Source organism: Pleurodeles waltl, chromosome 8 (assembly GCF_031143425.1).
Source record: "Pleurodeles waltl isolate 20211129_DDA chromosome 8, aPleWal1.hap1.20221129, whole genome shotgun sequence".
Lineage (NCBI taxonomy): Eukaryota > Metazoa > Chordata > Amphibia > Caudata > Salamandridae > Pleurodeles > Pleurodeles waltl.
This window is the reverse complement of record NC_090447.1, coordinates 1,441,711,876-1,441,739,201: the sequence shown is the minus strand read 5'-3', so window position 1 is coordinate 1,441,739,201 and position 27,326 is coordinate 1,441,711,876. Positions and strand designations below refer to the sequence as shown.

The window sequence follows — 27,326 nt, the reverse complement described above, 5'->3', positions numbered from 1 at the left end:
CATGAATCTATTCTTTTAATGGTGCCTTTACCAGTTTTTGACTTTAAAGTTTAATGAAATTTCCTCATTGTCCTTACTGCTCTTCACACCCCTCATAATCAGTATTTGTGTCTCTCCCTTCTTTTAATGCATGTTTATTCATTGGTAGAAATACTAACTCACAGGCTTCCCTCTTTTTTTTTGTAGACATTTGTTCCTCAGCTTATGCCCAAACCGAGTGGCTCTGTGTGTAGTATCGGACAGTCCTGCATTATCACAAATACAAGCCTTCATCTGTCACATATTACCCTATAAACCCCATCAGAATGTTTCTAGAGAAGCCATACAAACTTTACTTGCTTTCAGCTGTACTCCTCCTTGTCTCTACCTTTATTCTCTATTCAAGCAGCCTCATGTTGACGCTGCACCTTAAATCCAACACTGGTACTACAACGTTGTCCCAACTTAGGCAAGATGAATATATTCCTGTTTTTCTAACTCTTTCTCATCATTATCCTTGGTTACTTAGGAATATACTGTCTGCATGTCTGAGAAATTGAATTATCAGACTGACTGTTCCATCCCAAAATACTGGTTATAATCGCAACTATTTTGTCCAAGGTGTCAGTGAACTCAGTTCTTTTGTTTTTGCATTTGGATTAAGGCAGTAGTCTTGATCTTTCCAGGAGACAGGCTGAAAATTCTTGAGTAAGTACTGAACATGCCAGCCCAGTGTCCGAGGTTAATATGGAGGGCTCATGCGTTGCATGTCGTGAGCTTAAACAGTGGCACATCTCTCCGCTAGAGAGCAACTAAAGAACTGCTTGCCAGCTTGCACTAACCTTTTGAGTAGGATTCAATGGGAGCAATCTCCTTTTTCATCTGTCAGCAGAGACCCCATATATGGAAATATGGGGGCCAGCAGCTAAAACAGACAAAAGACTCCACCATGTCTGACTTGTCATTTGACTGCTCAGTGAGATGTGTAGAATTAAAGAACTGAACGTAAATATAAGTGTGAATTAATGTCCATGAACATTTTCTCTGTGTAACCAATTCTCTGTTCTTCCTATGGAACAAGTAATTCTGAAAACGAAACATACAAATGCAAAGTATATTCAATCTACAGATGTGATACTGTTTCTCCCTATGAATTGAATAGATCTCTCAAGGGTTGTCACTACACACTTCTATCGAAAATCAGATATAGTTTCTACTTGACTCCTGTAAAACTAGAACGATAACAAGCACTGCTAATATGTTGCTCCGTACTAGCAATGCCATACTCTTGCTAAAACGCTAACACTTTTCAACATGATATCCACTTTGAGAGTACTCCCTATTTCTACGCAGGGCACCTCCCTCGTTACCCCCTCTCCCACTTTTAATGGTTCACTGAATATTCAAGAGAATAGTTTAATGTTGTTGTTTGTTTTGTTATTTTTGGCATCAACAATTTCATAATACTCCTGTAATCCTTTAGTGAAATATAACCTCAGTATTAACAGTTTATAGTAATAATGTATTAAAAAGAACAGATACAAGTTTGTGTTTATTAATAATACGTCAGGATACTTCTGTGTGATCAGTGATCCAAAAGCGATAGTATCTATGTGCGAGATCCATAATCCATCCACCGAGGTCCTGGCTGTAGTAACATTCAGGCATGATTGCCTAGCAGAGGATGCCATCAAACACGAGGAAAGTTATACCTGACAATCCAAGATGGCCACCGTCCTTCTGGGAACACACAAGAGTTTGTGCCTGCTGAGAATCATAGTTCTCTACCAGCGCACTGCTGGCACAGCACATCCTCTTTGCGCAGCTTTAGTCCAGACAGTTCCAACACTCCATGATGACAATTGGCCTATCCGCTAAAAAGCACCCAGAGTGAGCAGATTTGAAGTACCCCCTCCAACCGCATGGGCCATGCAAAGCGATAAGCAGAGCCCTCAGCCCGTGCTTCCTGCCACTGCTGAATCTTTCATAAAATTGTTACCTTTTTCCTTCCCCATTTTTCATTCTATAATGCATCTGCTACAATCCTGCACTGTATCACCACTTATTTATTTCATAATATCTGGAACGTTTGAAAAACAGGCCACTGTATGCCATGGGGTCCAATTCAGAGTTCATTAACCTAATAGTCCAGGTTGAAACAGTTTTACTTAGAGAGGGTGGCAGGCACTTTCCTTGTGAAGTAAGACCTAGGGCCTGATTTAGATCTTGGCGGACGGGTTACTCTGTCACAAACGTGACGATTATTCCGCCTGCCGTATTATGATTTCTGTAGGATCTAATGGTACTGTAATACGGTGGACGGGTCATGTTTGTGACAGAGTAACCCCATCTGGCAAGATCTAAATCAGGCCCTTAGTTGTGTAAACTAATGTTTTTTGAGTCTCACTGAAAAAACTAGAAGATGCCATTCAAAAATCTGGGACACCGAAAGGGTGGTCTTATTTACAGACTTTCTCTGGAATTCCATTCTGGTTTGGCTTGGAGTAGTGTAGGTCCAGCTGGATGACCAAATTTGGTATAGAATTTGGGAAGGGGTGAAAAGGAATGGCTGGTGATTAATTAAGGGTGTCATGGATTGCACATGAAAAACAAGAAGCACTGGTGGATACATTAATTTAAAAAAACAGTTGAAGTGGTAATGAGTCCTTGGTTAAGGGTTAGTGATGGTTTATTTGGTTACAGAGTATAAGATTATCACAGAGAGCCATGGTGACAGCAAGGTAAATTAACAATGAAAGGAAAATGTGCTTTTATCAGACGTTGTAGCTAAAATAATGAACAATAATAAAGGATCAGAGACAATAGTGTTTACTACATTTTCTTATTTAGAATAAAAATAAATTACATTTTGTAAAGTAGATCTGAGTGCATTAGGCGAATGTATCACTATAGAACTTTATAGTAGTTTTTCAAATATTTTAATGTAGAAGTATATATTTTATTTATTCACAATCATGGTCTCCAAGAAAGCATAGAGTTTACTAAATACTCACTTCATTGTCTGTAAATACAGCTTCCAAAAATGGTATAGCAATTAAATAAACAGTGATCTGGGTTTAACAAGATCATCATTATAGAATGAAATGGGAAATTGCATGAGGTGTTTGGATTGGAAATATTTTACTTGGGAGTTAAATGCTGATAAACCTCCTGTCGAAGGCTGGAAGAGTAAAGCCAAATGTGTATACCATATTCTGGAAGAGCAAAACCGAAATTCGAAGATCATTTTATCATAGTAGTATTACATCATAACATTACAGCATATAGGAAATAATCTGTTAAACTCAAGTGCATTTATGGGATGTAGAAGAATTGGCATCCAGTGAAATTTTAACATCTCCAATGTGTTCGGGGTTCATCAGTAGGATTGTATTTGTAAAGGAATGCTAGCAATATTCTATATTTCCAAGAAAGTAGTAGTTACATAGGAGAGTTGAAATGTGTCAGGCAGGCTCCGATGTCTCGGGCAAGGATTTAAATAATGAGAACTTTCACAGAACATGTAGCTGATTATGAAACATAAAATGCGGTGTGTCTTGGGATGTAGTCCAATTATGAGAGCTCGCCAAAAAAGCATCTGCTCCCTGCAAATAAAAATAGCAACATTTGTCTGCAGTTCTACTCTCTGTTTGCTCATTCTTGTTTTGATCCACTCCTGAATACATTTTTGCCGCTGCTCCACTGCTGGTTCGCATGCACTGTTTTTTGAAGTGTAGTAGTTGGCATTGGTTTCCACTGAACAATAAATATTTGAATTGTACCTTCATTTAATAGCATTTGTTGGGAAAGTGATATTTGGGTCCAACGAAGGAAGAAATCAAAATGACATTTGCTTCTCAATAATGAAGCATTGATACCTAATTTCTTCACTAAATTAAAAATCTACAATTGCAGTGTAGTGTTGATATTTTTATGTACCTCGTTTAGTTTCCCTTCTTTGAGTAAAACAAAGACAATACATGTTGTATGCAAACACAATTACATGATTCTGGTGTAATTTGCCCCCTGCCCTCCCCCCTAACTATTTAAACCAAGGAGAAAGTCCAATAATAATATACACTTTATGACTGGGGCAAATATATCCTCTTCCCCTACTTCACTTTCTTTTCACACACTGATATTGCCTGTGTGCTGAGTTTTTGAGCACTAAGGGGGTCATTCCTACATTGGCGGGCGGCGGTCGCCGCCCGCCAAGCGGGAACCGCCGAATGACCGCACCGCGGTCAAAAGACCGCGGCGGCCATTCTGGCTTTCCCGCTGGGCCGGCGCCAGAAGGCCGCCCGCCGGCCCAGCGGGAAACCCCCTTCTACGAGGATGCCGGCTCCGAATGTAGCCGGCGGAGTCGAAGGGGTGCGACGGGTGCAGTGGCACCCGTCGCGATTTTCAGTGTCTGCAAAGCAGACACTGAAAATCTTTATGGGGCCCTGTGAGGGGGCCCCTGCACTGCCCATGCCAGTGGCATGGGCAGTGCAGGGGCCCCCAGGGGCCCCACGACACCCGTTCCCGCCATCCTGTTCCTGGCGGTAAGAACCGCCAGGAACAGGATGGCGGGAAGGGGGTCGGAATCTCCATGGCGGAGGATTCCTATGGCCAGGGGAAAACCGTCGGGAAACCGCTGGTTTCCCTTTTCTGACCCTTTTCTGACCGCGGCTTTACCGCTGCGGTCAGAATTGGCCAGGAAGCACCGCCAAAGACCCCCTAAGTTTTCTGTTTCTATTTACCTGTAGTGCAATCCCAACCATCAGACTGGATCCAGAAACTTTAAAACTCTAAAATTGCTGTTGGACGACGCTAGATTTGTATCAATGCTGGAAGAGGCGTTGGAAGACCTCACCAAAGCCATATCGCACCCTGACACAACTTCAGTTCTCTTTTTTTTTAACCTGTGCCTTTGATGCGGAGCTTTCTCTTTCACTCAGAGAGATTGTCACAGAAATTAATTTGAAATGCATCACTAAGTCTTCCCCTGAAGAGTGAGGACTTCAAACCATCTAGGGCCTGTGAGGGACAGATCTCAATTACTGTCCTCCAATCCATCCATATGGTGCCTGGGTTCAGACCAAGACTTCAGGTCCTGTGACTCCAGCATCATTTGAGACCACTCTTCAGGTCACAGTCTTCGCTCTCCTTTGGTAGAAGGAGACAACAATAGCAGAAAAAGCATGGATGAGTGAAGTCACCTAAATGCCCTCCGTCTCCTGTAGGGTCTTCATCCTCGGAGCTGGAGTTGGTTGTTGTGGAGCCAGAAGATCTTCCTCAGAGTAGCCCCATGCTGGTATTCCAACAGGACCTGGCCTTAAAACTGCCGCCATCTCCTCCAGTGCCACCCTCAAATTATTGGATCCGCCAATCCTGATTTTGCAGTGCCAGGCTTGGCTATGGCTGTGTTTCTGTATGCTATGTTCAATAGTGCTACAGCGTTATCCGGCCTGCTCACAGGGCACATGGTGCCTTATGGGATGCCCTTACTTCTGGCCTTCACGCCATTCGGTGCCGGTTCCTGCCTCCTTTTCTGCAGTGCACAGATGTATGACGCCTCAGCCGTATATGCTGTGGCCGGTGTATCCATAGCAGCCACCAGCGCCATCACCACTTCCTCCTCCAGCTCCAGACCTGGAGCTGCCACTATCGCCTCCAAAGTTCTTTGAGCCTGTTCCTCAAAATATGTCTAGAAGGGAGGCTCAATAACTTCTAGACGAATACAGGCAGAGGATCCATGGCATCTTTTGAACGGATCCGGGCAATCAGAACCTCTATGCTTATGGGGATGATGCAGGAGGAGAGCAACTTCACAAATTGTCAGGCCGGTTTGGACACTTCCCTAAATATGGAACTTCCTTCTGGACCCATTACCCATAAGATGCTGTCTTTCCATTTAGTTGTCAAGAAAACAGCTGAGGTGCTGAACTAACAACTCCCAACTCCGGCTATTAAGAATGACGTACTCACTGAAGTCCTTCTCCCTGCCCCCACTTTGGCACCTTTATTGCCCTTTTAATTAAGCCTTGGTGGAACTAGTCATGGCAGCCATGGAAAAGCCCACCTCAGCTCTGGCAGTCAGCAAAATAGTCGCATGGTGCTACCGCTCATGCCATGGGATCCACTATTCCCCTCAGCTCATTAGTCACCAGAGAGCTTGGTCATTGAATCATCCTGCTCTTCAGGACAAGTAGTAAGCACCTTCCCTTTAGTCCCATCGGAATCCAAGTGGCAGAAAGCATGTGGAAAGATGATGATTTCAGTAGGCAGTATGGTGCTAAAGTCTCTAAATGCCACCTGCCCTTCTAGTACACTACACACTCATTTCCCAACACAATGTCGTATTTTCAGGGGGGGGTTGTTGGGCAGGCAGAATGCCTTGCATCATGTTATTGAATCTGACAAAGGCACAGCAGACTCTGTGGCGTGTGCCATGGGGACTTCCCTCTCACTACGACGTCATGTCTGGCTTTGAATTTTAGGATTGTTATCCGACTTAATGCCAACCTGGTGGACATCCCCTTTGATGGGGCATTCCTGTTTAGGGTCAAAGCTGATGCCACTTTGGAGTGATTCAAGCAAGCAAAACCACACCTCAGTCCTTGAGACTCCAGCAACCCTAGCTTACCCAGGGATTCTCTTGTCACCAGTACCAGCCCCAGCAGCCCCAGACTCTTCTGATGAAACAATACAGGAGGCGATTCAGAGGTGAGAGCTGTGGATCCCTCCAACAAGCCTCCTTGTCCTCCCTCCCTCCACCAGGGAAGCATGTCTAGTGTGACACTCAAATCCCAGATGAAGCCTGTGGAGGTGTGGGTGTTCTCCTTTTCACCGGCTTAGAAGGCCATTACTGTTGACCAGTGGGTCCATCAGATCATAGAAAGGGGCTACACACTACCCTTCCTCCAGGCTCAATCCTTCTAACGCCTTCTTCTCTTCCAGCAGACCATTTTTCCATCCTGCAATAAGAGGTGGCAACTCTCCTACTGAAAAAAACTGTGGAGTTGGTGCTAGAGCACACAACTGGGCAAGGATGTTACTTCTGTTACTTCCTTGTTCCCAAAAAGGGTGACATTTTATTTCCGATCCTGGACCTCAGCGGCTTGAATTTTCCCCTCAGAAAAGAGAAATTCATAGTACTGATATTACCATTGACACTAGTCGTCCTAATTGCCCTGGATTGGCCAAGGACAGTGTGATGTGAGGACCTTTGGCACTTCTCCTTATGTCCCCTTGTCAAGCTGCCATTCAGATCGGGCCTTCTGTCCCAATCTGGGAGAATGGTGCTGCACCCCAATCTCCGAGGCCTCTAGCTGCATGTCTGGAGATTGAGCTTGGACACTTAAGCTCCTTTCAGCTGCCACCAGAGATAGTAGACTTAATATTGTAAGTGTGTTGCCCCTCCATGAAATCTGCCTATTCTGGGAGATGAAGCAGTTTAGTTTCGTGCTGTGCAAACATTATCCTCTACAGGCCTTTTTTTGCCATATCCTGCCGTTCAAACTTGTGTGCAATAGTTTCTGTAAAAGGGTGCTTGGTTGCTTTGCCGGCATGCCTCTGTCTTCCAAATCAGCCTTCCCAGTTCAGATCACTCATTGTGATGTGGATCCTAAAGGGATTGACTAATCGGTACGCCCCTATTCCTTTTGTTATGCCCCGATGGGACCTTAATCCTGTTTTGACCTGGTCTCCTTTTGAGCTCCATCACTGTTGCCAGTTGCACTTGTTAACAATCAAAATAGTGTTTTTGGTGGTGATCACCTTGGCGAGTTGGGTCAATGAGTCGCAGACTTTGCGCTGACACCCCCCTCTCCCCGTTTGCTTCCTTTTTCGCTGATAAAATGGTGTCTCAAACTAGAGATACTTTCTTTCCTAAGGTGCTCATTCCCTTTCACTTAGGCCAGGCCACCACCTTACCAACCTTCTTCTCCCTGCCCCGCTACACAAATGAGGAAGAGCAGCTTCACATGTTGCATCCTAGACAGTCAGCTTCTACCTAGACCAGCTCTTCTATGGGTACTGTGGTTCCAAGAATGGCAAAGAGGTCCACAAGTGGATGCTGTCCAGATGGATTATTGTGTGCATCAAGACATGCTGTACTTTGGCCAAGAAAGAACCCACAGAAGGAATTTGGGCCAATTTCACCAAAGTCAAATCATCATCCCTTACCAAAGAGGTTCCACTCGCCGAGATCTGCAAGGCAGGTACATGGGCATCCCTGCACACTTTCTCTAAACATTACTGCCTGGAGGATTCCAAAGTGCATAGCGATGACCACTTTGACAGATCTGTCTTGCATGGCTTACTTATTTAACCATCTGTCAACCATCCTCCAAAGAAGGCTACTGGTTGTAAATTTATTGTAGAAGTGAGGAATCTACAGTTAGTAGTATCCATCAGAATAAACCGTTACTGCAATAACAATCTTTCCGATGGATACTCTATCTAGCCGCAGATTACTCAGCTATCCTGCCTACCTCCTCATTTGATTCATGTGTTTTATATGGAAGGATTAATAATGCCATACTTCAAGTTTGGTGCTGCGTTACTCAATGTTGCCATTCCATCCGCAGACTCAAAGGCTGGAAAGAACATAGCTAGAAACTGACGTTGTTTCGGCGGGGTCAGTGCTATATGAGTTTGGTGGCCATCCAACATCACTTCGGCATTAATACAAAGCCATCATTCCCCTATTGGTGACTTAACAGCTTTGACATTTTCAGATCCAGTCTGACACCTGGGGTTATTCTACAGGTAAGAATTCTGCAGGTAGATAAAGGATCCACCAAAAGATCGTTACCACAGGTAAGTAACTTTTCTTCAATGTGGTGTATAGCATCCGCTGAATTGAGTGCCTTGAATTTAGTGTTTAGGACAAGCCGAGTTTTTGTTTTTTGTGTGTGTGTGTTTTATTGGAGTATTTTACAACTATATGTCAGCTTCACATAGTCAATACATCACTTCTTTTTATATCCCATATCCAAGGCCAGTAATGATTTTCTTCAGCGCTGTGCGTTATATATCTACAGAAGCAAGATTTATTTTAGACATGTTTTCTCCTCTAAATCAGTACAGTACTGTTGCCGAGAGTATGGGGTAAGCAAGGCCACAGATTTACAGGAACCGTCCTGATTTTTTTCAACATCTGTCTAGGGAAATTTCAATAAATTTAGCAAATGTCCCTGATTTAAGAACCCCCAATCAAAAGCAATTGAATAAACTTGAATATTTGGGCCTCTAGCTTCCGCATAGAGGCACAGGCCTGCCATTACCTGGGGGTTTACATAACATTACAAGCATTCACGGCATGGAAGCACACTATCCAATTATTAATGAGTGCCTGGAGTCCGACTTCCGAACATGGTCCACACTTCTACTGTACCTCATGGGACAGTCTGCCATCTTTAAGATGGTTTCCCCCATGTTTCTTCTATCAGTTGCAGTACTGCCCCTATGACTTACCCTGATCATTTTTCCACACTATTCACATTCCAAACTGTGCAGCTTTCTGCGGAACCATGGCACTCGTCGAAAAGCCTTTGCAAAATGCTTCAAATCTAAGTACAAAGGGGGGATTGTGGCTGCGAATGTTGAGGCGTATAATGTGGCCTCCCACCTACTAGTCATTAATGACTAGTGGTATGACACAGCATAATCCTGCCTATGCCACAGAGAATTGGGTGCTCCAGGGTATGCCTAGCCACCATTTGTTGTACAGAGATCAGATGCCTCATGTGGTGGGGCTGGAGGGCTTCTGCAAGTGTGACCTGATTGGTATCTCGGTTCTGGGAGACCTAATGGTGGGCACGACCTTCAAATCTTGCCAAACATTACAAATGGAATACAGTCTCCATTGCAACCAGTTTTATTGCTCTATCCAGTTCCACCATGCCCGACCCCCTACATCAGAGAAATCTCGAGGAGCACCAAAAATACAATCCCCTGGAGGTCAAACTGCTGGTTGGCGACCTGGGCGACCTGGGTGATCACAAAGTGGGACAGGTTAATAGAACTCTGGTCCACCATGTGCCCGACGTGTCCAGGAGTCTGACAGGCATGAGCGCTGGTTCTGGGCAACCTGGAGAATGAGGCTCTGCCTTCCCCAGACATGCGGCAGTCAGGACTCAATCCCACCTAATTCGTTTGCATTATCTACACCAGACCTACCTTACGAGTCGCAGACTCTGGAAGATGGGAGGATATCGACTCTCCAGCCTGACTCTGTTGCACCACCCGGGAAGGGGTCTTTATACTCACCACATGGTTGTGTGAGAGAGTGGAACAATTTTGGAGGCAAGTGATTGTTCTGTGGTCAGCCATCCCTTTCATTCCTAAATCAGCTCTCTTGCCCACTACATCTGATCTAGATCTGCATCAGCACTGCCCAACACTCCAGAGCTTGGGCCTGACCATAGGCAAGAGGGGCATTTCCTGTGGGTGGAAAGATCGGGATCCACCCTCGGTAGAGTCCTGGCGGGAGGGACTTCTCTGGTTCATGGGCAGGGAGATCCAAGTGTACAAAGCCAGGGTTGCCCACAAAAGTATAGCAAAATCTGGAGGCCAGGGGCCAATTACATGGGTATCATTCTTGACCACAGCCGGCAGTGGCCATAGACTTGAACATTTTAGTTTACAAGTTCCTCCTACAGTTTTGTGGGTGAAGGGGTTGGTGGGGCTGGTAGTGGAGAGGGAGGACTGGGTGAGAGGCAACAGTACTGTACATGATCAATTTGTTCTAGTTTTGTTCATAGCAATGTCAAAAGCATTAAAATCAATAAAATGCTTTTTTTTTTTTTTTTTTTAAACCTTGAATATTTGTGTGAAAAATATATTAAGTTCCTCTTTGTGCCTCATTGTGTTTTTGTTGGTGAGGGCTGTCAATGAAGACATTCTGTGCCCCTAGATTGATGCAATATTATTGGCTTGCATTTTATTTTTGTGAAATGTCCTGGTTTGTGATTTAAAAAAATATATTTTTTCTCCTTAAGAGAGTACCTTTTAATTTAGCTTTGCATATAAAGCACAAAGAAGAGCTGACACCCATTGGTATGTGATTTACCTTACATTACTCAGTGTAGTGAGTTGGGTGGTTTGCACCTGGTGCATGGTCTTCTAGTCCCCTTCTCGCTGCTTTCCTTTCTTCTTTGTTGTTTCTTGCTTTTTGACAAAATTTTGATCTGCTTAATGTTGCAACAAACTCAGTTCATTTTGTTTCATATAGGTTCCTTCAATGCCTGGGCTGCTGTGCCCTTGGATCTGTTCAAGAAACAGCCTTCTGGAGAACAAAGCTTTCCATTGAGCAGCAGACCAAGCAGCAATAACCCTGTCTCGGGTACTGTAACAGCAGAGGTATGTTAATCACACCTTACTTGGTAACAGATCCCATATCAGAAAAGAGCAGATAAGTAGCAACAATTCATCTTTTTTTAATATGCTATAATATGAACAATCCGTTAGTCTTTTCCTTCATTGTTGTTTAACTATGTCGCCCTCCCTGCTGGCAGTGCAAAATATGCTATATTTGGAATAGTCGGCCATTGTGGCAGCGGATTACTCCTTTAAACTGACTGTCTCTGCCACGTGAAGTATCGTTTTTGGAGAGAAATCTGTCAGAAATCCACCAGCAGCCATATTGAATAGTACAATCTGCACCATCTGTTGTGGACAAGTGCAGTGTACCATCAAAATGGAGATGGCCTCATTGCGTACCGTCCCCTACACATGCTAAGGATGTTTCTAAGTATGTTAGGTACTCAGTGTTTCATGAAAATAGCAAGGTGGTCTTTCCTGGTGCTAACTCCACCGACCGTGGAAATGGGATCTGTCACTGTGACTGAAGCTGCTGAACTGCCACAATGTTTAATAATAACACCGTGCTTTGACTGCCCCACTGGCGTAGACAGTTTTCTCCAGCGGTAGGACATCCACTGTGTACAACGGTCTGAATTTTGTCGTACACTTTTTAACAGATACTCTCCCTCCCCTCCCTCCCTCCATGTAACCCTCTCCCCCACCACATCCCCACTAACACCCCCACCCAAACACGCCTTTAAATCAGGCTGAACGTTTCATTAACTAGCTGAACAAATGATCTTAATAGTAAGCTGGTATGGACTGGCTGGCGCATGTGCATAATGGGCCATTCCCCACATCATCTAAACTTTATGCTGCAGCAGGAATGTTATGACCTCGCTGGTGGTGTCAATAAAATGTTAAGATCCCTAGTGCAAACGGTATTGCATCATTACCATGTCTGTAATCTTTCTCTTCATTTTTATAAGCCAAAATATCTCCTCTTCTAGTCAGCGGCCATTGCTAATTAATTACTGACTTTTATCATCCTGCAGTATGAATGGTACTACTACCACTTTTGAAGTATGAAATTGTTTACATCCACTCATTTGCTTCACCAGACTATTCATTGTGTATGCCATTTAAAGGAGTATTTGGCACTTCTGTTTAGGATGTTTCCCAATTAATGTATGTCCCTTAATTGCAGTACGCTCTTTTTTTCATGCAGTATCATGATATTCCTTTTCTTGTCGTCCTGCATGGACAAATATTCAGCAGATGAGAAACTATTGTTGAACTTTCCTGGTATTGATTAGTTGCATAGCTACATAGTGAAACCAAACGCTAAGCTGTCTGATGTGTTGCCTAGATGTACATATACCTGGCCTGATAGCACAATGCATTGACCCAATTATCAGACACGTACATGGCTGTAGGGTGCACTACATGCATTATATCACTTTGTCAGGACTTTAATTAGTCACAGAAAATACGTTAAATGACAGGAATTGTAATTGGGGTTGTGTGTATTGTGTGCTCAATGTTTGGCATTCACTATGATTTGTAGAAAACTGGCTTTTTAATATTTAGTGCACTGTAGTGTTTATTTGACCAAAACCTTATTAAAATGTGCTTTTCTTCCTTGAAGTTTTCCTATGTAGAACCCACAGAGCTGAAATCCTGGCAAGTTACTGCCCCACCTACTGCTACAAAAGTGGAGAAGGATCGGACGGTGATGCCCTGTGGTACTGTCGTGACGACTGTAACAGCTGTAAAAACCAAACTTCGACCAGAAGGGAGGACCTGTGCTGTGAACTTAGGTTAGCAGTAAATGTGTAAAAAAAAAAAAAATAATAATACTTTTCAAAGCACTGATGTGTTGTGTATAAATCTACACATTTCCCAACGATGCTTGTATAGCCACATATTACCTGTCTAAAAAGTGCTATTACTGTCAGTAGCCTCCTCGCCTCACAAGTGCCTTCTAAGCGCTTGAAAGATTGAAACCTTACTTCTGGAACATCTCTCCTATTTTCCTGGAATAATGAAAGTTTCACAGATTTCCCCTGGGAACTGGTTTGCTAAAGAATGAATGGAATTTCACAGAATACCACATTTAATATGTTCTGATCACGCACAAAGTTTATACTGTAAATGCAAAGTTGTATTGTTTAGCAAAATGACATTATGCCTGAGTAGTATTATCCACCCGGTACTACCCGTGGAATGGGAAGATTACTGTGTATGTTGAGTGAGCTCAGTAATACAGTATTCTCAGTTATTGACTTTATGAGCACTTGGCCTTCAAAAACCTACTGTTATCATCTAGGTTGTGCAGCTCTGCTGTCACAACTGACCGATAAAGAATAAGGGATATATTTCAACAAGCAATATTGTATATTTTTACAGCTCTTGGACTTGATACTTCTTCCAGCAGTATGACTCTGAGGTCAATAAACGAGTAAAGATGAGCATTAATGTAAAGAAGATTCTTACAAAGAAGGGAGTAAAGACGTGGTACTAAACTACAGGTTGAGCAGCTTAGAAATCACCTTTCCAATTCCCATTATTTGGTTCTTTCTTTTCATATGTCATCCTCACTCTTTAAACATGTATTTTCATCCTGTGTGTTCTGATAATGTAGATTACACTCATATTTCGCTTTCTCTGAATGTGCTTTTACCTACATACTATTTGCTGTGCTGGATTATCTCTGCTAGCCAGTTGTTAATGCACATTATGTAGCACCCTGTTTCATGTCTTAGTGCAACAATATTTTTCAAAGGGAGTGTATATATCTTTTTGGTAAAGTGACTACTAGTAATAGATTTTCAGCAGGCCCGGTTTCTTGGACATGCTGTGATTCTCCAAAATGGAAAACAAAAAGTCAGTCTCCTGTTAACTCCTCTTGCTTGAAAAATGTTGTTCTCAGACAGTTTTACTACACCAGCATTAGCAGGTAAAATGATTATGAAAATGGATGTCTCTTGTTGCTAGAGCTGAATTCATGAATTAGTTGTGGTTGACCTTCTCGCATTCCAGTTGATGTTTTCAGACAACACCTGTGACTTAATAGTGCATCAACAGCTCACTTTTTGTTCTCTCAAATTGTGGTCTAGCCAGTTAGAAAGGAAATTAGGTATTAAAAGTTTGTAAATTTGTTCAGTTGATAACTATGTAGACAATTAACCATATGGTCTGTTTTTGGAATCTTAGATTCACCTGCAAAGACTCCACCGAAAGTAAAGGTGATCGAGAAGGATTTGTTTGTTCAGGCCATTCCTAACCATAGTGCGCCTGTCAGCAAAGCATTGTCTTCCTCAGACACAGGTAAGAGCAAGAATCCAAAATCTTTCTTATAATAGTCTTTCTTCATTTTTTATATATGTAGACTATTTTTCTTGGTCTGTGAATGACCAATGTATAATATATTAAGTTCATAATGGATATTCTTTCTATTCTTCTATAACTTCTATATTTTTCCACTGCCATATTTTTCAGATTTTTGTTTCATAGCCGAAATTTAATTCTCATCATCAATATATGTTTCATACCATCAGTGATGACCTAACAACTATATCTTGGATTATTGACTGAAAGGAAAATAGATTTTTAAAGGTTTTCAGACGTACAATGAGAAGATTATAACAAGCATAGCAAAACAAATGTTAATAATAGAAATATAACCCTTCAAACTCCTTTGCCCCACCAGAAAATCATAGATTTCAAGCTAAGCTGCATTGATTGCCACAGACTAATACCTTGATGCCTTTAACTATCACACCACACTTTCAATGCTTTGGGTCTGCCTGTAGGTGTCATTTCTGAAGTGTCGTTTTGTACATTGTATTGTGGGTATCTTAACTGAGGAATGTTTTGAGAACCTGAGTGTTAATTCGATTTTCCACCCATTTAGTCCGCCCATATTTTTCGCTTTTTGTACACCCGGTTTTTAGACCTTTATTGAAGGTGGGTCTCACTCCCTGAGTCTCACCTATGGTAATCACATGGTAATTGGACTGTTCGTCTTTTCCGCCAGTGTATGCCTTTTAAGAGAAGACTGCTGTGACAGAGCTAGTGTAAGGGGCAACGGGCTAGTTACACGTGAACATGTGTGCACACCTGTGTGGGCTACTCGTGTGTCTATTGTCGTGCACAGCCTGGTAATTACACACAGATAGCCTGACGCTGAAGGGACTCTGCATGGATGAATGTTGACTTGGCGTAGGCCTTTTAATACTATTAGTGGACACTCATCGTTAGTTCAGAAGGGTTTATTGGATTATCTGCAGTGTCGCTGTAACAGACACATACAGGGAAATCTGCCTTAAATTGCAGTTTTTCTCAGTTTGGGCCTACATAGTCCAGTGAGGTGTCAAGCTAGGGTGACAGATGTACACCACACCACATTTGAATATGCAGGTCCCAAGAACCTACATGTATACATTACTGGTTGCCCAGAACTGTCTTATTTCTCTGGCTCAGCTCAGAATCCAGTTCCAAGCCTTTCGTCACCCTGCCGGGACAAGTTATGTACTCTGCTCTCCAACAGAGGAACAAAGGCCTCCCCAAACAAAAGGAGCAATAATCATTGCTTCACCAAGCTCCTGAGGAAGAAAGGGTGGGGAGGAAAATATGCATCTGGTAATTTGCTGGTAATTCGCTGCTACACTGTAGCAAGGTTGAGACAGCCCACTCCCACTGAACAAAGAAGGAAGCCCAGACATTTGGACTCCCCTAATGTCAGCTAGGGGTGGAATTGAGACCCCCCAGGGGAGCTGGACACATACACCACTTGACAACACAATATTGGATTGTCCCAACAAAAGGTTGCTAACTGATACTGACATAATCTAAAAATACTCCACAAATTCAGTGCTGCATTTGGTTTACAATTTTAGTCGTACCTGACACGCATCCTGCGTGCCTGCACTGTCTCCAGTTTTTCTTTTTTACTTCGCCCTCTTGCTGGACCTCCATGTAGAGGCTCATTGTGTTTGCATGTTTCTAGTTCAGACAAAATGATCGAATGGCCTGAGGTTCTCAAGCTATCGTATTCAAGCACAATGTGTTTGTTTTACTATCGAACTACAACCCTAGCAACTCAGCTTTTGTATGAATATTCTTTATCGCAGCAGTCACCTTTCAGTGATTTGCTCACTTTGCAGTTTAATTGTTGCAGCGAATGGCAGGTACATGCAGATCACAACATTCTTCAGCGATCTGCAGACTATTTGTAGATTGCGGATTCTTTAGAGATCTGCATGCAACCTTTTCAGTTAGCTTCAACGTTTTACTTGTTAGTTGCTAATAAGAATATTTCAATTATTTGCACATATCACTGTTCATCAGTTTCAGCAGGGTGAATCATCAAATAACCTGTACACACTTCACGATGTTGCTTGTATCAGTGATTGATAAATATTTTGCTAATATTTGCAGTTTTATTCTGCTGTTTCATGTTATCTGTTTGTCAAAAATGAATTTCAGTGTTCTTTAGAAATAAAACATGCAATCAGTTACTCTACCTGTTCCTATCCTTCAAGACCCAAAGGAAGCACCGTTAAAATGGTGTAAGTAGAGTAGGATGTTTGACTATTCAGTGCTTGGTTATGGGCCACACAAGGGCACAGATGTAGAGCTGACAGAAGAAACAAATATTTGCTCTACTACTTAGAAATGGAGGGACAGACTTTTACTTTTTATACCCTTCCACAATGTGAGTACTTAGCAAAGCATCTTGAGTTATATTATGAAGGAGAAAATAATCTTGTTGTTGATCATCACAACTTTTTCATGTGGAACAGCACTGAAAATATTTGCATCGGATTGTGATTTTTAAAGCTCATAAAGGATCAGTCTGTAGCCATTTCAGTTTCCAACAGATCTAAGGACACATCCTGATTAGCAAACATGACTCCCTTGATAAAGTGGTAGGTATTTCTGGAAATATTGAGAGGATGTCAAACTGTTAGAAACTACTTTAAAATAACAGCTCCGTAGCTAAATGTTTTCTATTGACAGCCAGAAAGGTACAAATAAATGTCTGTTTCTGATAAAGTCGAATCTTAGTGGCCTAAAATCAATCAACCAAAGCCATGCATTGCACCTTCACATGTGTCCAATTCTAAATGTAAATCTTGTTATGCGTTAGGCAAGGAATGTTGGAAATATGATAAGATTGGTCAAATTGGGGAAGTTTGCAGAGAGGGAAGTGCATGAGTGTTCAATGTGTAGCAAATCATAGCCAGAGTGAAGTACTCAAAAGTTTAATGAATCAGTACAATTGTAAATTAAACTACACTGGAAAGCAGCAGGGTGTGTGAAGATTCTCGCTTATCAGTGGCAAAAGATATGGGTAAGCAATGATCTACTTGTATATTCAAGTGCTAGAATAACTATAATTTATGATGGATACTTGTACCTGCAGATTCCTTTCGAATATACTGGGCACTAGACCGGATCTAGAAAAGTTTCAGTAGGTTGTCCATGCCGGTACAGGGCACTGGCTCTACATCCGTGTCAAAAATGGAGCCATAGAGCACTTGTCCTGCCATCCGTTTCTCTCCATGCCGCTCGATGGGTATCCGTTGCTCACTTGCTTGTCTGAGAGCTTTCTGGACAAGCTTTTTTGTGGAAATTGGTGCAGTGCATATGGTGCTCAGGGTTTAAATCGTGCAAGGATTTGCAATGGCCCACCTCGCCCAATGACATTTGTTTCTGGTGTCTAGGGTTGGAGCAGGACTAGGTCATTTAACTCTTGCCTCCGCATGCACCTGAAGGCTATCAAGTGAAGGCAGGCCAAGCTGGAAGACCAGGCCAGAGACCATCATCGGTTTCAGCTGAGTTTGAAGACACTTTATAATTTTTCCATGAAGAAATGACACAAGTAAGAGAAAAGGAAGAAGCAGCTTCAGTCAGTCGCTGTTTACATTTTCTATTGTCTGGATGAATCTATTTTATCTTTGCCCATTTGTCATGCCATAATGGGACCTGAACATGATTTGACGTTTTTGATGGTATCTTCCTTTGTGCCCCTTCACAATTGGCAGTTGTTGACACTGGAAATTATTTTTCTGGGGTAGCAGTTACCTCAGCAAGACATGTCAGTAAGTTGCAATCACTTGGCACCTGAGCCCTCTCCCCCATTTACATGCATCTACTTCAACACGTTGGTACACCAAATCGTAACTGATACCCTTCCAGCACCTTTCCATATGGAGAATTTCATCACCCTTCCTCTTTTTAATCGCCTACGATAGCTCACCAAAAAGAAGGAGGGGATTCAGTGGCTGCTCAGCTGCTAACTACCGTATTTATCGGCGTATAACACGCACCGGCGTATAACACGCACCTCATAAACTTAAATTTCGGAATGTACTAAGGGTCCTTAACATTATATCGGCGTATAACACGCACACATCATTTGCCCCTTATTTTCAGGGAGAAAAAGTGCGTGTTATATGCCGATAAATAGGGTATATACCACACCAAAGTGATTTGATCTGACAACGAGATCTTCATAGGTTACACAGGTATAGGAAGATCAAGCCGGTTAAAAAGAGAACTTTGTCTCACTGGATTATCTGCTAAGCACTTGCTCTGAAAGAACCAATAGTTGCAATCCAGGCCCATTTAACAAGGCCAAAATCTTCAACATTAACCTTGGCAAGGGGTGCCTCAGTGACTGCTGAGGACAGCTTCCTATAACACCTTACTAAGCATTATTGCTTTAACACACAGGTGAAGAGGAATGGCTAGTATGCTCACTCAATCCACAGTTTACTTGCCTGACCATTCCTTTAGGTCCACCACCTGGTAGGGAACAGCTTGGAAACCCATTTGAGGGGGTGTGGCCAGCCATTCATGGAGCTGGACGAGCTCTTGAAGATCTGCAGTGACAGCCCTCTAGACTTCCTTTAGCCTGACCCCTGAGGTGAACATCCCACCCCCCCCCTTTACCGGAATCCACAGACCCCCCCACACCCCAAAGCTACCCAGGAATCGCAGTTCCCTAGACTGAACTTGCCACCTGGAGGAGGCGCCATGGACTGTGAGGGGGGCCCGGACGGTGCTGTGCTCAGATTCACCGGATCCTTGCAACACTGACAAGATGGTCGCGTCCCTGTAGCGGACTGCATGCCCAACAATTGAGGGCTGAATGTAAGTGGAGATGAGGCAGGACTGGAGGGCCGGCAAGGCTCGAGCCGGGGCCCTGCCTGGCTCTCAGTGGAGCCTGGGGATTGAGAACTGAGTCAAGCTGCCGCCCCGGGCAGAGACCTACAGAGAGCGGGCCTCCTGGGGGACTACTAAACAAGGGACTGCTGGTGAGGAGGCGGTGGCCAACGTGAGACTGCGGCCGGAGGAAGAGGTGCCTGTGGACTCAGGAGGGCCCTCAGGAAGCAGTTACTCCATGCTCCCCCGCCCAACCCCACCCCGCAGGGCCCCATACGTCCGGGGGACACTGAATACTGCCTCAACCCCGTCAGTGGGAATAAGGTGCGATAGAGGGCAGCTCAGTTGTGGATGGAATCAGGGGCACCTGCATACTTGTAGGTGTGATGAAGGCGGCAGGAAGCCCCGGTGGGATGGCAGCAATGATTTTCAGGTGGCAGATACAGCGGAAGATAGCTGGGGGTGCTTGTGCCAGCTGGGGGTGGCAGTCCTGCGGGACCCATTTGGTGTTGAGGTCTGGGCGCTCCCCTCGGGGGGAACTGAGGAGTCAGTCCTTTGGGGGAAGAGGGCAGCATGTGGCTGGACCGTGGTGGCGAACCTCAGTGACTGTCAGCCCCTGAGCTCCGGGCTCAGATAACAGTGGTCTGGAGGCACTGAGCCCAGTGACACTGGACTCCATGGTACGCAATAAAACAGCACGTCGGCTCCCCACTGGGGGTGAGGCAGGACTGGGTAGGCACCTGGATTATTCACCAGCACCTGTTGGACTCTGGCTTTGAGGCTCAAACGGTGGCAATATTGGTGGCTAATGGGGACACCAAGGCCGCATTGGAAAATAAAATAGACTCTGTCACTCTGGACCGTCTCCAAGTGGACCACAAAAAGTTGGCTGACAGAGTGGGCGAGACAGAATCCAGTGTAGCACAACTACAGGCCACTGCCAGGGACCACAAGATGCAGGTATAATTCCTGCTGCAATCAGTGGCATGCCTACATGAGAGAGAGTGGATGATGCATAGGGTCTCTCCTGATGCAACAACACGCAAGTAGTGAGCCTACCAGAATGGGCTGATGGCCCCAGTGTAGAACTGTACATGGAGGACAAGTTGCTGAAGATAGTAATGGAAGGCAAGGCCTCCAGGGTATTCACGGTGAAAAGAGCCCATAGGTTGCCAGGTGGTATGCTGCAGCTGGGGCCACCCAAGATGATCAGAGTCCTCAACTGTTGCAACAAGCTTGACATTCATCAACACCCTGTGCACACAGGCCCCGGCAAGAGGGGTGGGAGACCAGGACCAGGGAACATACACCCAGATTATGCCCAAGCGGTCCATCGCCAGTGAGAATACTTCATAGCAGTGAAACGGCAATTACGTGCTTTGAACTTCAAGTATGTGCTCCTCTAGCTGGCCAGACTGGATTATAGACCAGTGCTGCTTCCTTTTTTGCAATACAGCAGCTGAAGCATGGACATGGTTGGAGGGCATGGGTGGTACAAGGCCAGATGCTCAGGACTCCCATGAACATGGAGGCTGGTGAGTGCCTAGGCCTCTGCAGATCAAAAGCGGCCCAGACTGATTTGCATATGGCTGGGTCCAAACTGGGGTGGCATGGTCCGCAAAAGAACGATGGATTAAACCCAGATCTGTGACTGGGGGTGAGTGTTTGCATTGTTCAGCTCTCCGTCCATCATCCTTTTGTGTTGCTAAAAAGGAGGAGGCACAGAGGTGGGTATGGAGAGTAAAGTCAGGAGGTGGAGAGTTATGGGAGAGCCCCCCGAAAATTGCACATGACTTTGCTGATGACCTGGAGGGGACTATACAAGGTGCGAACCAAGGCTGATGGGGGGAGCTAGATGCTTTCATCACTGACCTCCCAATGCACCCTCCCCCTTCCTGAGCCCTGACCAGACTGATCTACTAGAAGCAGAGATCACTGAGGGTGAGGTGACAGAAGCCATATCCCAGTTTAGTAGTGGTAAGACCCCTGGCCCCCACGTTTTCCGCTGGAATTCTTTAAATGCGCAAATTCCAAAGTGGTGAAGCCAATCCTCATAAGGTTCTTCAAAGTGAGGGATCAAGGTGCACTACCATCAGATCTTAGCGAGGCAATGATTGCCATAAACCACAACAAGGGTAAACCTGTGGACGACTGTGCTTTCTATAGGCCGATTTCCCTAATGTGGACAAAGGTTTTGGTGAAAATAATGGCAAACCATCTCAAGCAGGTGGTGGACTTCCTGGTAGCCCAGACCAGTCTGGGTTCATGCCATACAGGGCCATGCGGCACAATTTGCAGCGCTTGATGGGCTGTTTGGACTTGAGGAAGCACGGGTCAGACTGGCCCCCGATGCCAAAAAGGCCTTCAATTCTTTGAAATGGCCATATATGCTGGTGGTGCTTACTAAGATGGGGTTTGGTGCATACTACTATTCTAGGTGCGGGTGTTGTACACATACCTGGTAACAAGATTCTGGGTCAAAAGAGGCGCGATCTAGTAGCTTTAAATTTTCCTGGGGCACCAGCCAAGGATGCCCGTTGTTGCTACTATTGTTTGTAGTAGCCTTGGAGGCCCTTGGGGCCTGTATGTACAAGGATGCACAGATCAAAGGTCTCTGCTGGACCCTGGACTGGGATGATGTCATTTCTCTGTACGCAGGTGACATACTTTATCTGGCAGATCCACCACATTCCGTGCCGAGAATCCTACATATCCTAGAAATGTTTGGCGCATGCTCAGGACTTTGAAGTAATTGGCACAAATCTGTAGGGTTTCCCATAGGAAGGATGGGCCCGGGCGACACACAGGACTACCCGTTTCGGTGGGTGACTGAAGGGTTCCAATATTTGGGTATTTTCGTGACTCCGGATCGCAACTTGTTTCTGGAAATAATCTGATAAAGGTCCTCAAGGCTTAGCGCTGTGATGTAGAGAGGTGTTAAAACCTCCCTCTGTCCCTGCTGGGCCGGGTGGCCCGTTCCAAACACTTCAGCAAATAAATAATTTTGTATGTGCTGCAGAACACCCCTTTCCCCGACTGTTGATGGCATCAGAAGGGGTTTACTAAGGGATGGTGGGATCTCCCGCATTGAGTTGTCATTGATGACTAGACATCAGGAGGAGAGAGGTATTGCTCTACTGAACTTCAGAGTCTATTACTGGGCCACCCATCTGTTAGTAATAAATGACTGGGCCTTCTCGGCCTAGCAGAAGCCCTCTTGGCAGGTGGACAGAGTGGCAATGGCCCCAGAGGATTACTTACGGAGACTGTATGGCAGTAGAGGGTTGCCCTCCATCCCCTCCCCTGCCCTACAAGGACAGTGGTGACTATGTGGAGACGGGTTACACAGAGGCTCGGATGGTGGTGGAGACTGACGCTGGAGGACCCCAATGTGGGACTCTACCTCCTGAGTCGGCTGCGTAAGGTGGAAGGCCATGGAAAATGGAGGCATCTCCAAACTGGAGGATGTTTGGAAAGATGGAGGACCGATCTCATTAACTGACATGCAGAGCGAGAATGTGAGCTCACAAAGTCCGATAGTAAGGTATTAGCAAATTAAACCCATCCTAGAGAACTGTGGGGCCATACAAAGCATTATAGATAAATACAAAGCACATTGATATGGAACATTTCTTCTACCACCGCTAAACCATTTGAGGGATGCGAGATAGACCTTTGTATTTATACTCACAAATCGTTCTTTTACGGTAAGAGGATGAAATGGAAAGTTGATGGTGCAAAAAAGTATCTGTGTCCTGGGTTGGTGACTCCAAGTTGATTTTAACATGGTAATGAGACAAAATAAAGCATTACACGTGTATTCAGTTGAGAATGGTTCTTCTTATGCTGATAACATTTGGGTCAAGAGATACTGCTATGCGTTTGAAAGACGTTTGGTATGATCAGAGATTTTTTTGCACCATCAAATAGAATGTGAAATTGTATATTTGTCAGGTACACATTGTGTGCCACGTAGTGTATGGAGTGATTTGTCAAAATTATTCCACAAAATGTGTATTCAAAGCATATTTGAACCAGCAGGTGCCACAATATTGGTTTATGCCCATTGTTCTAGTGGAAAAAGTCGGGCAAATTACACCTCTGCATTGACCTTAAGTCCTTAAATAATGACATCTGAGTTGAGAGTTTTCCTTTTCCACACATTGAGGATCTTATTACCATGGAGGCTAAAACCATGGTTCAAGATGTTAGACCTTCCATTGTTTTGGTTTATCCTGTGGTTGCAAATTGAACAATTTGTATCATATTTTGAAAAATAAAACCAATAAATATATTTAAAAAAAAAAAAAAAAAAAAGATCTTAGACCTTTGGCCAGCGTTCCACCAAGTGGAACTGGCCATTGAGTCTTGCCACCCAAAAGCGTTCGTTATACTTGATAGGACGGTCCAGTTCTCCAGAATGGCATTTGGTCTGACCTGTGCCGCCTCTGTCATGACCAATCTCTTCAGGGGTTTGGACTAAGCTGTTGCTTTTCAGGGTGATTTACTCATTGTTACAGAAACAGAGTCTGGGCATGATCGTGCTGTAAAGTCCTATCCTTGTTACACTGAGAAAAGACAAGTGTATTTTCAAACGTGTTGAGCTTAAATACCTAGGCAATATTCCTTTTGATGAGGGTATGAACAGTATTTTCAAGGCTCCTTAACAACTATCTTCATTTTTAGAACTGCATGAGCTGTAATCAATTATTTCATCAACTTTACCAAATATTTCAGGACTTTATCAAAAAGGGAAGTGGTTTGCTGTGATCAGGACATTGTGAAATTGACATTGAGCTCACTGAAATTGGGATTTCTTTAGCTCCTCTGTTGCAGCCATATTTGGGAGGTTGGGGATGTATCTTATTGTTGATTCAAGTTTGTGCAAATCAGTATGATCTAGGTGCTGTGCATTTCCAGCTGGGTGGTGCAGCTGAGGTGATCGTTGGGGTTTATTTCAAGAACTGTGAAGAAAGTGAAAAAAAAAGAAAGAATACTCTCATTTGTTTTGGGTGTAGAAGAATTTGAGTCCTACCTGTAGTGGAGGCTTTGTACACTTGGAGCTGATCCTCAGCCCCTAATAGATATTTCAGGAACTAAGAAAGTCAATGGTGAGGCTAGCAAGACTTTCTATTAAAGTGTTAGTACAATTTAAAAGTTTACATCCCTTGGGAGGAAAGAAGGAAGAAAGGGAGGAATGAGAAAGCAGACTTCTATGTAGGTTTCCTGTGAAGGAGGATGTTGATTCTCGTCAGTATGAGGATGATAGTGAACAGTGCTCTACAGCCAAAGTGAATGCTTCTGTAGTTTGTGCTTATATTAATGATTGGCATATAGAGCTAGGAAAGGGTGATTTATAAAAGGAAATTATATTTGAAACGGCCCATTGTGGACACCTTGGTATACATTTAAAAAAGAGGAAGATCAGAAACACTTTTGATACCTAAGTTTAGATGTAGACGCTGAACGATTGGTATGTAAGTGTGTTGAAAACAAACTGAGTGACCAACATTTAGTCACTTCGTCTACTAGTAGTTTCTCCACAGATGTTTTGGCAAAACATTGGTGTAGATTTATTGGACCCCTTACTCTTGTTGCTCAAACATATGGACAATGTTATTAGATTCTCTCAGGATGTTTTTGCTAGGGAGGGAATGCCTGAGCAGTTACTCACAGATGATGGGTGGTGCAATTCACTTTCTTGGACATGAAGGAATTTTTTGATACATGGAGCATAGAAAATCTAACTCCTCTGTATCATCCTCAAACTAATATAAAGAGTTGAAAATGTAATAAAGTTCCTGTTGAGTGCATTCAAATCACTTGCAGTTCCATGGTTGATTGTGTAAATGCCATTAGGGAACTGCTGTGGTACAGAACATCTCCACCTTTCTGTCACATGGATGTCACCATATGAATTGATGTGTTGATGCTTTATTTGGTCCTAGTTGTGTCCTTCCTGGATGATGCAGACTTTGGAAAATAATAGTCAAGTTTGTCCTTAATGCTCTTCTCTCTTGCTCACAGTTTAATTTTTTGTCCTCTTATGCGTTTGCTCATTATTTGCTTGTATTCAGTCTCTTTACTTCTATCTATTTGTTTCTTTCCTAATGATTGGTTGATTTTATTTTTTTTGTCTCCTTGATTATCTTTTTCGATTTTTTATTTCTCTTTGTTACTGACACTATCCAGATCTATGTGAAGGAAAATGTGTAGGCTTGGGTATTCATCTGGGAGAGGATTTATTAGTATGGAATTTGTATGTTAGAAATGTTTAGGCTAAAGACTGTGAAATTCCCAGGCTTTTTGTCATTTCAGCCTTGGCACCCATGCTTGGCTCAGCTAACTTTTGGTCTCCATTGAATTCCTGTTTTCTATCTACATCTTGTGAGCCTTGGAACTTAACAAAAGACTGTGTGCCAATTCCTCCTTAATATAGAAAGTCACATAGGAAAGGCTACTGGATAATTGCCATCTTCTCAGTTATTATAATTTTCTTTCAATAGGCTTCTGAAAATCTGAGGCATGTGTTCATTCTGGGTTATAGTAAGAGCAGAAGACAGCACAAGGAAGGCAAATGAATGCTTTAGCTGCAAAGTTAAATAGTTGAGGATTGCTCTTGCCCCCTTTACTCCATTTTAAGAAAGATGTCCAGCTATTTTCTTTTAGACTAGTGATGAGTATCTTAGGTCATTCTATTGGCTATTACTTTATTTTGCTAAACTCTGTAGAGGTTTATGTAATATAGATTATGTAACCCCCCTAATCTTTAGAAATACTGCAAGAAAATGAAAACAATACATTAGATTTCATTGTCTCAATATTGGGCTCCCACGTTTTCCTCCGTTTCCTATCCCTGATGTGTCTACTGTCATGTTGTGCGCCGATTTGTCCTGTTGCTTTGATGCAGCATTTCTATGCAAACTAAATTGAGGATAGCACTCCCAGATAATTTCACAGCACCCACAAGTCTATAATATTTGTTTTCGTATTGCAAACTACAGATAATTTTAGAGTGCCTTATCTGAAGTAAGAGATTGCATGTTTCATTTTTAGAGCTTTTGATGTTAAATGGCACAGATCCAGTTGCAGAAGCTGCCATTAGACAGCTGCGTGAATCCGCCAAGCAATCGCTCAAGTCTCCAAGAAAGAAGAGCACCATCATTATATCAGGGATCTCAAAGGTAGTTATGAGTATTATTTTCATACGTCATGAGTGTGAATATTGTACACTTCAATGTGCATGTGTTTTAGATTATAGAGTATGAAAGGCTTTCAGGCCAAGTAAGATGTTAATTGTACAGTTAGGTGTTATGGCTTTTAGCAATATATTTCCATGTATCTTTACATATCTAAACTCAAATCAATGCGGAAAATAATGACATTCATTGAATAATGCAAACTGGTTTCCTAAGGAATTTGACAGAGATGCTTTAGTGAAAAATTATTCCGATTATGCCAGACCTTGACTCGTATGCAAAGTGAAACTCTTCCCATCTCTCAAGATATTGAGTTGAATCTCTGTCAAGTACTAGTTCTCATAACCTTAGCATCTCTTGTATCCAGCAAGACTTTCTATATACAGGTTTTCACCTTGCCATGTGAAGCTCTCGCTCACTGGCAAACTGCACTACAGGTTAAGTGAAATAATAGGATTGAGCAAGAAATTTGTTCCCCAGTTTCAGGTGTCTGATTTCATCCAGATCTGTGTGTTAATGTCATCTAGAGGAAGAGCAGAAGGCCTTTCAGGAACACTTTCCACTGCTTCTTAGATTTTGTTGGTCTTTAAGGTAAAGTTCGTTGCTCCATCTAGGTATGAGATCTCCAGGTCACCAAATCAGTGTTTGCTCCTTATGGAAGTCCTGCTTTCCCCCTAAGAG

General features: G+C 43.4%; 1 protein-coding gene across 1 annotated transcript in view; it reads left to right on the top strand.

The window, feature by feature from the left end:
- The window catches only part of C2CD2 (C2 calcium dependent domain containing 2), a 343,623-nt gene that overhangs the window by 225,479 nt on the left and 90,818 nt on the right, over nt 1–27,326 (top strand). The window contains exons 9-12 of the mRNA XM_069202597.1: nt 11,201–11,328; nt 12,920–13,091; nt 14,488–14,601; nt 26,503–26,630. Of these exons, the coding sequence (XP_069058698.1) occupies nt 11,201–11,328; nt 12,920–13,091; nt 14,488–14,601; nt 26,503–26,630 (542 nt within the window). The remainder of the gene's footprint in view (nt 1–11,200; nt 11,329–12,919; nt 13,092–14,487; nt 14,602–26,502; nt 26,631–27,326) is intronic.